The following is a 12,577-nucleotide window of genomic DNA, read 5'->3' as shown; positions in this document are numbered from 1 at the left end:
TCTATCATGGCAGTGATCAGCCCATGGAAGCTAGCACAGGGCAGTCTGTCCGTACCGCTGCTGCTCATGCTCAGTCATCAGCCATGAGACTGAAGCGTTTGTGTCTGTTCTGTAAGAGTCAGGAGCATTACCTGTCGCAGTGTAGCAAAATTACTGAGTGCTCACCTGATCAGATTCTAAAGTGGATAAAGGATGGAAAAAGATGCTGGAAATGTGGACGCACAAGTCATAAATGGGAGGAATGTACGTTGAGGAAGCCCTGCAGGGACTGTGGTAATATACATCTCGGAGTCCTGCATTCCATTGCCCAGGATGGTCCTAACAGTGTGCTGCTGACAACATCTCACGAGCGAGCATATCTTACTTCTCCTAGTTTGACGGGTCGTGTGTACCTGAAAGTAGTTCCAGTGCTTCTGTGGAGAGGCAAGAGGTCGGTTTCGACCTACGCTATTCTGGACGATGGGGCTCAGCGGAGTATCATCCTTCCTGCAGCAGTCCAGCAGCTAGGCATTGAGGGAAGGGAAGAGATTATGGCCCTTCGCACCATCCGACATGACATCACAGAATTGAAGGGGCAGTCAATTGACCTGCTGCTTTCCTCGCAGTCAAGGCCAGAGGAGAAGCACAGCCTTAAGGGGGTCTTCACCGCGCCTCTCCTCACGCTAACCGAGCAAACCTACCCCGTTAAGAGGCTCCAGCAATGTTATCACCATCTCAGAGGGATCCCCATTCCATCTTTCGATAGGGTCCAACCCCTAATTTTAATCGGGTCCGATTATCCGTCTCTGATTACCCCAAAGGAGCCCATCAGATTGGGACCAGCGGGCGGACCAGTCGCTGTACGCACGCAGCTCGGTTGGGTCCTCCAGGGACCAGATGGATTGCTCCCACATCAGGTACCTTCCCCGCAGTGTTTGTTCACTTCTCTTACACCACTGCGAGACCCTGTCTATCAACATGTCGAGCGACTCTGGCAGCTCGATGTCCTTCCATCTCGAGTGATAACTGTGATAACTCGGTCTAAACAAGATCAGATGGCTGCAGACATGTTGGAGACCAGGACACGAGTTGACGGAGTTGACGGAGTCTGGCGCTACGCTACTCCACTCCTTCGTGCTCCAGACGCTCCACCGCTGAAGGGGACTACGGAATCCGTTCTGTCCAGCCTCAGGAACACTGAGAAGCGCCTGAGTAGAGACCCCGAGAGGGCTAAGGTGTATGAAGCCGAAATACAGAAGCTCCTTGTCTCAGGGTATGTCGTCAGGGTACCACCAGAAGGCCAGCAGGTAGACGAGGAGTCGTGGTTCATACCACACCACCTCGTGCAGCATAACTGCAAATATAGGTTGGTCTTCAATTGTTCCTTTGCATTGTCTCTCGTCTCTCTTAACCAGCAGTTGCTTCCAGGTCCTACCCTTGGTGCCTCACTACTAGGAGTCGGTTCCGGCAAATTTGGAGGAACATGCGCTGAAGGGACCCGCCGGACGTCTACGAATGGCAAGTCTTGCCTTTCGGGACGACATGCAGCCCCTGCTGCGCTACCTTTGCGCTGCAGATGCACATTCGCTGCCAGCAGTTCGGGAATGAGGAAGTGTTGCAGTCCATAGAGTGAAGCTTCTACGTGGACAACTGCCTACTGAGCCTTCTCACTGCTGAGGAAGCCAAGCGACTAATTGACAAGACGAGGCCTCTCTTAGCCTCTGGGGGCTTCGAGATCAGGCAGTGGGTCACAAATGTCCCCTCCGTTGTCCAGCACCTACCAACTAAGGCCGGTTCAGAGAACATTGAACTGTGGTTACAGCAAAATCATTCAGACCCGCTGGAGCCGGCTCTTGGCTTAATGTGGTACTGCCTAGAAGACAGCCTAGGCTACAGGCATCGTACACTAGCAGAGCATCACTCAACCATGAGGTATATCTATAAGGTTTTAGCAACGCAATATGACCCCTTAGGATTCTCCATTCCCTTCACCACCGTGTGGGAGAAGGAGTTGCCTAATTTCTGTAGACTCAAGCTTCCTAGGTGCTATCTTCCTGCCGGCTTTGATGTGGAGAAATCAAGATTAAGCCTACACGTGTTTGGCGACGCATCCGAGGTTGCTTACGGATCGGTGGCTTATCTCCGTGCCGACCAGCATGGTAAGATCCACACTGCCTTCGTTATGGCTTGCTCTAGGGTAGCCCCCAAGCGGCAGCTGTCGATGCCACGCCTCGAGCTGTGTGCAGCACTGACTAGCGCTCAGCTTGCACAGTTCCTCAGACAGGAGCTGACCATTGCCATAGAGACAGTGACATTATGGACAGACTCGACTACAGTGCTCACCTGGATCCAGTCTGAGTCCTGTAGGTACAAGGTGTTCGTCGGGACGAGGGTGGCGGAAATACAAGAGTTGACTGAGCTCCACTCTTGGCGGTACGTTGATTCCTCGAATAACCCGGCGGACGACATTACCAGAGGGAGGACGCTCATGGAGCTGGCGAACTCTGACATGTGGAGTCGAGGCCCAGGATTCCTCTGCGAACCACCAGACCGATGGCCAGCCAAGCCCCTTGTAGAGGCCCGAGAGGATACCTCAGAGACCAGGAAAGCCGTCTTCTGTGGATTAGTTGCAGACCATCAAAATCCAGACATGCTTGATGCATCTCAGTATGCTTCTTGGAGTGCCTTGGTCGACGCGACCTACCGGTCCCTCCATGGGGCGGCCGCCCAAGATACGAGTACAGCATCCTTAGATTACAGGCGTGCAGAAGCGCTCATCTTGAGTCAATGTCAGGAGGATTCCTTCCCAGAGGAGTTCAAGGCATTAAAATCAGGGAACCAGGTGCCCGCAGCCAGCCGTCTGAACACGCTTGCACCCGAGTTCGACCCAGAGTTAAGTCTAATTCGTGTGGGAGGTAGGCTACGGCGATTGGATGGCTTCAGTAAAGCTGAAATACATCCAGTGGTTCTAGATCCCCACCATCAGGTGACTAGACTCATCGTAAAGCACTTTGACGAGCGTCTACTCCATCCAGGACCTGATAGGGTCTTTGCAGAGCTACGTCGCCAGTTCTGGATTCTAAGGGGCAGGCAAGCCATCAAACGACACCAGAGAGAGTGCGTAGAGTGCCAGAAGTGGAGAGCTAAGCCGACTCTACCTATTATGGCTGACTTACCATCAGCTAGTCTACGATTATACCAACCCCCCTTCTTCTCCACTGGAGTCGACTGCTTCGGGCCCTTCGTGGTCAAGATTGGCCGTCGCACAGAGAAGCGATGGGGCGTCATCTTCAAGTGCCTGACGACCAGATGCATTCACCTTGACCTACTCAACAGCATCGACACTGATGCATTCTTACTGGCATTAAGGCACGTAGAGGAACCCGGTCCGAGATCCTCTCAGATCAGGAAACTAACTTTCGGGGAGCCGAGACCGAACTGAGAAGATTTCAAGGAGATGGAGCCCAGACTGCAGGAGCAGCTGGCTAGCTACCAGATCACTTTTAGGATGAATCCTCCTGCCGCACCCCACTTCGGAGGTGCATGGGAAAGGGAGATCCGATCGGTAAAGTCTGCACTGCGAGTAGTCATCGGGAGCCAGTCTGTGCCTGTGGATGTCCTGCAGACTGTACTGATTGAAGTAGAGGGTATCCTGAACAGCAAGCCCTTAGGATACGTTTCATCCGACGTGGCAGACTTGGATCCGGTTACCCCCAATATGCTTCTCATGGGGCGGCGGGACGCCTCACTTCCCCAGGTGATTTACACCCCTGAGCCCTTGTCCAAGTGTAGTTGGCGTCATTCCCAGACTATCGTCGATCACTTCTGGTCTTACTTCACACGACATTACCTCCCGGGTCTCCAGACTCGCCAGAAGTGGCAGCGGGTAACTCAAGATCTAGCTGAGAACACGGTGGTCATGATAATCGACCCGCAGCTTCCCAGAGCCCAATGGCCAGTTGGTCGGGTTATCAAACTGATACCCAGTGCTGATGGACACATCAGGTCAGCTCAAGTACAGGTCAATGATCGCCTATACCTACGACCTGTGGCCAAACTTGTCAGACTTCCCGCTTTCCACATAGTGAGGTAGATATGTGGGGGTGTGTTAGAACGAGCCGTTTTAGGTAGGCGTGGTTGACTCTTAACTTTTATAAAGAATATCTCTTTGGATTTGAGACTTTAGTCTTTGCAACTTTACAGATCTTCTTTATGCACCAAGAGCTTCTAACACTCCAAAGAGAAAACTTGAAATCGCATCATATGACCCCTTTAAACAGTTTCTTCTGGCCAAAATATGAGTCCATGATCCACAATAACGCTTCCTCCAGTGAAAAATCCATCTCCTGTTGTCTCTAACATCAAAATTCACTCACGTGTTTGTTTAGAGCTATTTTGGACTGTTTTCACTTGCAAACAGTGCTTGATCTGTGCATATTTCTCTCCTGATTCAGATGAGTCGACATTTGAAGAAAGCAGTATTATGGATAGAGGACTTTTTTTCTTACAAACATGCAGCTTTTTGCTTCACAACATGTTAATTGATGGACTGGAGTTGTTCTAAATTCCCTATGTATGTTTATAGGGGATGGACCTTTATTATGAATGTGTGCCGCTAGTTGACGTGAGTTTCCGCTATTCCGATTTACTTTCACTTTCACTAGCCGCTTGATCCGCCATTTCTTCAGGTGTTAATGTGCGTGATTGAATAAAGACCACATTTAACACTTTGTGGCCTTAAGTTGTACAATATCCAATCCAATTGGAGCAATGTTGTGCCATCTGCTGTGAACAGTTAAATACTTCAGATAAAGAGTTGAACAGTGCCCTGTCGCCTGTCGCACTTCTTACCCGAGTCCCGTGGTGGATTAGCATCAACACTCCTACCAATCTATTAGTCCTGTTCAATTAGTTTAAAACAACTGTTTTCTATGTGAATAAATATGTAAATTGTTATTTATTCCTGTGATCAAAGCTGAATTTTCAGCATCATTACTCCAGTCTTCAGTGTCACATGATCTTCAGAAATCATTCTAATATGCTGATTTGCTGCTCAAGAAACATTTCTGATTATTATCAATGTTGAAAACAGTTGTGCTGCACAATATTTTTGTGGAAACCGTGATATATTAAATTTTTCAGGATTCACAGATGTACAGAAAGTTGAAAAAAAACAGCATTTATTTGAAATGTGAAACATTATAAATGTCTTTACTGGCACTTTTGGTCAATTTAATGCATCCTTGATTAATAAAAGGTATCTGAGCCCAGTCGTTCAATCAGTAGTGTAATTCTCGTTGTCGTGTGTGTGTGTGTGTGTTTGTGTGTGTGTGTGTGTGTGTTTGAGTCACTCACTGTCGGGAGGGTGCCAGCGTACAGCGTTCAGGTACATGCCGCAGTAGTGGAACATGAACTCGTGCTGCGAGCGGTTCGTTCTGCCCTCCAACAGAGGCATCAGATCACGGCCGTCCAGGATCCTTACAGAATCACACAAACACACACATACAGCACTTACACATCATATAGGATTTTTAGGTGGTTGCTAGGGTGATACTTGGGTGTTTCTAGGTGGTTGCTAGGCTAGGGTGTTTCTGAATAGTTACTAGGGTGATACTAGGGTTTTTCTGGGTGGTTGCTAGGGTTAATACTAGGGCATTTCTATGTGGTTGTTAGGCTAGGGTGATACTAGAGTGTTACAAGGGTGTTGTTTGGGTGATACTAGGGTGTCTAACCGTAACTAACTCTATACAAGGGTGTTGCTAGGGTGATAATGGGGTGTTTCTGGGTGGTTGCTAGGGTGATACTAGGGTGTTTCTAGGTGGTTGCTAGGCTTAGGGTGATATTAGAGTGATTATGGGTGGTTGTTAGGGTGATACTAGAGTGTTACGAGGGTGTTGTTAGGGTGATAATGGGGGTGTTTCTGGGTGGTTGCTAGGGTGATACTAGGGTGTTACAATGGTGTTGCTAGGGTGAAACTGGTGTGTTTTTGGGTGGTTGCTAGGGCGTTTCTAGGTGATTACTAGGGTGTTGCTATGGTGATACTAGAGTGTTTCCAGGTGGCTGCTAGGGTGATACTAGGTTGTTTCTAGGTGGTTGCTAAAGTGATGTTAAAAAGTTGCTATTTGGTTGGTAAAATTTTCTAGGTGGTTGCTAGGGTGATACTATGGTGTTTATGAGTGCTTGCTAAAGTGTTGTTAGGCAGTTGATATGTGGGTGCTAGAGTGTTCTGGATGGTTTACTGGGGCGTTACTAAGGTGATGCTAGAGTGTTGCTAGGGTTTTCTGGGTGGTTGCTAAAGTGTTGCTAGGGTGTTCTGTGTGGTTGCTAAAGTGTCGCTAGGGTGTTCTGGGTGGTTGCTACAGTGTTGCTAGGTAGTTGTTATGTGGTTGCTAGGCTATACTAATATATTATTTATTATTTGCAAAGCTGCATATTCTCAGAGGTTAAGTGTGTGTTTTCTGCAGCACTAGATGCTGTCTGTCTAGCCTGTCCTACAGGAATATAGTGTTGAGTATTGACGCGCTGGTGTTGTACCTGTCCTCTGGCAGCGTTCCGCCTGCCAGCTTCACCACTGTGGGAAAAACATCCATCAGACTTGTTGGTTCTGCCACTTCTCGTCCCGGGTTGAGACGTCCAGGCCAGCGGAATATTCCCGGAACTCGGATTCCTCCCTCCCAGCCGCCCATGGCTTTACCACCTAAACATAAGAGGGTCAGTAATGACACAAAATCATATATTTTTGTTCAGCATCAACACTCCTCCAAATGTCTGCTTTTGTGTTTCGTACCTCGATAGATTCCATTCCAGCCTCCTTTCGGACCCTCTTCGATGTGGCCGCCGTGGTCAGAGGTGAAGTACATCAAGGTTTTCTCGGACAGGCCGAGCCTTTCAATGGTCTCCATCATTCTACCTGTGGTCAAACACAAGATATTCTCCATGAGTCACGTTTCAAACAGGTCATCTTATGTGACTGAGCTGATTAATCTGTGATCGTGTGATTACTTGGTTTGTTACATTTAAAGGGATATCTCACTCAGAAATGAAAATTAGCTGTAAATTTACTCACCCTCAGATCATCCAAGATGTAGGTGACTTTTCTTCTTCAGTAGAACAGTAAAGTAAATTTTAGCTGAAAGCGTGGCGATTCATACTTTGAGAGTCAAAAAAAGCATATCAGGCAACTCAAAATTAAAGGGTTAGTTCACCCAAAATGAAAATTCTGTCATTAATTTCTCACCCTCATGTCATTCTAAACCCGTAAGACTTTCATTCATCTTTGGAACACAAATTAAGATATTTTTGATGAAATCTGCGAGCTTTCTGACTCTCCATAGACAGCAAGGGAAATTAAACGTTCAAGGCCCAGAAAAGCAGTAAGGACATCGTTAAAATAGTCCATGTGACATCAGTGGATCAACCGTAATGTTAACAAGCTACAATAATACTTTTTGTGCGCAAAGAAAACAAAAATAATGACTTTATTCAACAATTTCTTCTCTTGCGAGTCAGTCTTCGACACGCATTCACAAAAGTACCAGGGTCAGAAAGCTCTCAAATTTCATCAGAAATATCTTAATTTGTGTTCTGAAGATGAATGAAGGTCTTACGGGTTTGCAACGACATGAGGGTGAGTAATTAATGACAGAATTTTCATTTTTGGGTGAACTATCCCTTTAATATCCGTGGCTCCTGATGACATATTGAGGTCTTATGAAGTGAAACGATCAGTCTGTGCAAGAAACTGAACATTATTTACAGCATTATTACTGTAATCCAGAGCCTCAGACAAACGGGGAATTCTGATTCTTTTCTGTAAACTGGTTCTTTCGGACAGTTTGTTTCAATGAACTGATTCAATTCACTAGTTAGTTTACATAATCACGCAATGACATCACATATACACAATTATATTATTAAAGCACCTAATAATGATGTGAAACGTGGATGTTTTACATGTCTAAAACATATAAAGTGAATAAATTGGTCTTCATCAGCTCAACTTTATGCGTAAACAATGAGAAATCATAAAAACGTTCATTTCTCTCCTTCATTCAAGTGTTGCGTTCACACATGCGCATTTCAGCGGCTCATCTGTCTTCGGTCCTAGTCAAACTGTTTCCTCAGTTCAGTGTCTGTTGGAGGAACTGGAGCGCTGAATGATTCATTCATCATTTGCGCAGATGTGCCGCTATTTCGGAGTGACTGTCAGGGAGTTTGGATTGAGTAACTTGTAGATCTGTGCTGTTCGAGCCGCGAACTGATTCAGATGATTCAGTCCGATTTGATGAATCAGTTCAAATAGTTCACTAAAAAGAACCGGTTCAAAAGAATGATTCGTTCACAAACTGAACCGTTTCCCTGAGGCTCTGGATTACAGGTAATACTGCTGTAAATAACGTTCAGTTTCTTGCACAGACTGATCGTTTTGCTTCATAAGACCTCAATATATCGTCAGGAGCCACGGGGATTAATTTTGAGTTGCCTGATGTGCTTTTTTGAGTCTTAAAGTGACGGTAGCCATTGACTTGCATTTTATGAGGCCCTCGGTTTCAGCTAAAAATCTTCTTTACAGTTCTACTGAATCCAAAAAGTCACCCACATATTGGATGGCCTAAGGGTGAGTAAATTAACAGCAAATGTTCATTTTTGGGTGAATGATTCCTTTAATTGTTACATTTGATTCATGATGTGATGCTTTCTTCTTTCCTCCTCACTTACCCACCATCCAGTCCACTTCTTCGACGTTGTCCCCGTACAGCCCATGTTTGCTCTTTCCGGTAAAGCCCTCGGACACAAAGAGGGGCGTGTGCACGTGTGCCAATGACAGGAAGAGCAGGAAGGGCCCGTCTTTGTGTCTGACATCATAAATCACACGATTAATAATCACCTTAAACCGAAACCAAAGAAGTTTCCCACCGCAGGCACAAGAAATGAGTGCGTGGGAAACTCATGAGACGTGAAGCTGATTTGTCAGGACAAGGCAAGGCAAATTTTAATTATAGAGCACAAGTTTAACACAACCGTAGTTGATCCAAAGTGCTCTACATTAAAAATAAATCAGAATTTTAAAAGGAGAAAAAGATTTGTTGTCAGTAAATTAATTAATAAAGCTTCATTTTCTTCATGCAAACTATAATTTCTTTTTTACTTCTGTTGAATTTGTGCTTGTGTTTTGTGATTTGCAGGACAAGTCTAATATCTAATGCATTACCACATTATGAAGCATGCATGCATGCAAATCACGGGTGAATCTCATCAAGAACACGCGCACAAATTCAACAGAAGTAAAGAAGAAATCCAGCTCTGTTCATGTGTCAGTTATCGACTGACCTCTCCACGAACCGCTCAGCTTCGCTCATCAGCCTGGCGCTCAGCGTCTCCAGCTTCACGGGCTGCTCCACCACCTCGCCGTTCCTCATGATGATGCAGTTCCAGGTCCGCAGGAGTTCAAACGGCACGAACCACGCCGTGAAGCCCAGCAGCGACAGAACGGCCAGAAACGCCGCGAGCGACCAGCTGACCCGCAGCAGAGCCGAGGCTCGGACCGCAAGCAGCGTGAGAGACGCCAGCGCCAGCAGCGCAGACATCTGCCACAGCGTCTCCTGCACATCCACCAGCACGCCTTTCCCCGCTCCGGGTTTGCAGTCGTTGAAGTTGGTGAAGGGAAGCCCGTAGAAGAAGTCGAAGCCGTGATTGTTGGGATGATGGCAGTGATCGTTCCTGCTCTCGCAGTTCACACCTAAATGCCACTTACCTGAAGAGTGAACACATTTATTTATTCATTCATTTATTTGTGTTTTATTTATTTATTTATTTCGCGTATTTTACTTATTTATTTAGCATATTTTATTTATTTGTTTGTGTATTTTATTTATTTATTTTTGTGTGTATTTTTAATTTATTTATTTATTGTTTTGTGCATATTTTATTTATTTATTTGTGTATTTTATTTATTTATGTGTGTATTTTTAATTAATTAATTAATTTATTATTTTTTGTGCATATTTTATTTATTTATTTGTTAATTTTCCCTTCTTTTCTTTTTCTCCTTAATCCCTCACCATATTTATGATTTCTCATAATTTATTTTCTTTTTATTTCCTTATTACCTGTTATTATTATTATTATTATTGCTTTATTTTCCCTCATTATATATAATTTTTTCTCTTCTCTTTTCTTCTATCTCTCCTCCTTCTTCAAACATTCTGTTCTACATATATATTTACATACATACATGATAGAGACATACACAGCACACTTCACATAATCACGTGTAAAACCTATTTTTTGTGTTTTTTTATTATTATTTTGTTTTGTTTTCATTTGTTTTGTACTTTGTGTCGTCTTCCTATATTTTGTCTTATGTACTGCTCTAAAAGCAAAAAAAAAAAAAAGAAGAAGAAATGGAAATAAAAGTGAACACACACTGTAAACACTCCTAAAAGCTGACATTATATGCATTATATACTTCACCTCCTCCTGCTTGACTGATCTCCTGCCCTCAAATTAACAGCAGTCGATGGAGGAATTTTCCAAAGTGAGGAAGCGTGATTTAAATATAGAAGAGTCATAAAACCAAATGAGACAATAACTCATGAAAATACTGTCAATAAGATGTATGAATGCAGGAGGGAAATGTGCTTATTTGTCTGGAAAATAATGTCTCAATGCAAACTATCTTAAATAGATCGTGCACCTAAAAGTGAGCATTCTGGCATAATTTACTCTCCCTTGTGTCGTTCCAAACCCCAATGGCTTTCTTTCAGGGTTATTATCATTAACTAAATCTAAAACCATTCAAAAAAACATGTTAGTTAATTGAAATAAAATAAATTATTATTTAATGTTAACATTAAAAATATTTTTAAAACTTCTCATTAAGTTTAACTTGAAGTGCTACAATAACTAAAACAGAAATTAATACAAATAATACAGACATTACATTTTTTTGTACCAAAATTGTAACTAACATTAAAATGAAGATAATAAAAAAAAAAGTTAAATAAAAAAAAAATAAATAAAAAAAGTCTTTAAGGAATAGGTCAACGCAAAAATGGTAATTTTGGCATCATTTACTCTCCCTTGTGCCGTTCCAAACCTGAATGACTTTCTCTCAGGGTTATTATCGTTAATTAAATCTAAAAGCATTTAAAAAAAAAACATTTTTGTTAATTGAAACTTTAGTTTTTTAGTTTTAAGTTAAAATAAAATCTTTTTTTTTTTAAATCTCATTTTCATTTAATTGACCTTTAAGTACTAAAATAACTGAAACTGAAATAAGTTAATAAAAACTATATAGACATCTAAAAAAAAATTATACTAAAAATGACAAAAACCAACAAAATTACTAAAATTGTAACTAAAATGAAAATGAAAATGGAAAAATCTAAAAATAAAAAAAATTACAAAAAAAACGAATAAATAAAAATGGAAAATATCAATAAAAACTATAACAGTATATTATGATATTAAAATAATAATTTTTATCAGTGGAAATAAATCAAATAAAAATATGAATAAAACCTATAATAGTATATCCATGAAATTAAAACAACACACTTTCATCTGTGCAACACCAAAGAATATATTTTAAGAAATGTTTTTTGGTTTTTTTGACGGTCATTAAGCTCCAGTGTCCCAGTGTTTGGTTCCCAAAGCTCTTCAAATGTCACTCAGGTTTGGAACAACATGAGGGTGAGTATACGATCGTTTTTGAGCGATCTATCCCTTCAGTGGATTTCTTTATGCATACTATCATTTTTAACATTTCTGACTTGAGCTAAACACTGTCTTGCTGTAGCTGCTTCACAGCAGAATTTGAATCAGTCTCATGTTTGATGAAGACTGCATCATTGATTCTCCTGTTCATCACTGTGAAGCTGCTTCAGAACGATCTGTATTGTATAAAGCGTGACTGGACTGTACATGTCTTACCCACGATGCCGGTGGTGTAGCCCTGCTTCTGCAGGAGTTTGGCGAAGGTGGTTTCATTCGGTGGAAGTCCTCCAGATCCAGCGAGAAACAGAATCACCTGAACTCGGCCTGTGCTGCCGAGACCTTCACATCGACACAGACACAGACGCGTCACTATATCACAGACCGATAAAACAAGCTGCTTATCTCATGATTGATTGGCCTGGTGATTGACATTAAAGGCGATAAATATATCAGCATCCACACCGGCACACGATAACAATATGTTTATTATACACTGCTGTTCAAACGTTTGAGATCAGTAATGTTTTTTAAAGAAGTCTCTTCTGCTCATCAAGACTGCCTTTATTTGATCAAAAATACTGAAAAATTGTGAAATATTATTACAATGTAAAACAGCTGTTTTCTATGTGAATCTCTGTTAAACTGTAATTTATTTCTGTGATGCACAGCTGTATTTTCAGCATCATTACTCTGTCACATGATCTTCAGAAATCATTCTAAACTGAACTAATATGCTCAATTAATAAAAATGAACAAATTTTCAACATTGATAATAATAAGCATTATTAATAATTGAGCACCAACAATAATTGAGCAGCAAATCAGCATATTAGAATGATTTCTGAAGATCATGTGACACTGAAGACTGGAGTAATGATGC

At 42.6% G+C, this 12,577-nt stretch overlaps 1 protein-coding gene across 2 annotated transcripts in view; it reads right to left on the bottom strand.

Moving 5' to 3' along the window:
• Positions 1-12,577, bottom strand: part of arsh (arylsulfatase H) — a 24,369-nt gene that overhangs the window by 6,083 nt on the left and 5,709 nt on the right. For both annotated transcript variants that reach the window (XM_016487278.1, XM_016487279.1), the window contains 6 exons: positions 11,914-12,036; positions 9,310-9,733; positions 8,698-8,834; positions 6,767-6,889; positions 6,514-6,676; positions 5,335-5,456 (listed from right to left, as the gene is read on the bottom strand). In XM_016487278.1, coding sequence (XP_016342764.1) covers positions 5,335-5,456; positions 6,514-6,676; positions 6,767-6,889; positions 8,698-8,834; positions 9,310-9,733; positions 11,914-12,036 — 1,092 coding nt within the window. The remainder of the gene's footprint in view (positions 1-5,334; positions 5,457-6,513; positions 6,677-6,766; positions 6,890-8,697; positions 8,835-9,309; positions 9,734-11,913; positions 12,037-12,577) is intronic.

Source organism: Sinocyclocheilus anshuiensis, unplaced genomic scaffold (assembly GCF_001515605.1).
Source record: "Sinocyclocheilus anshuiensis isolate Anshui unplaced genomic scaffold, SAMN03320099.WGS_v1.1 scaffold1335, whole genome shotgun sequence".
NCBI lineage: Eukaryota > Metazoa > Chordata > Actinopteri > Cypriniformes > Cyprinidae > Sinocyclocheilus > Sinocyclocheilus anshuiensis.
The sequence above is the reverse complement of the archived record's forward strand: the minus strand, read 5'-3'. Positions and strand labels throughout refer to the sequence as shown.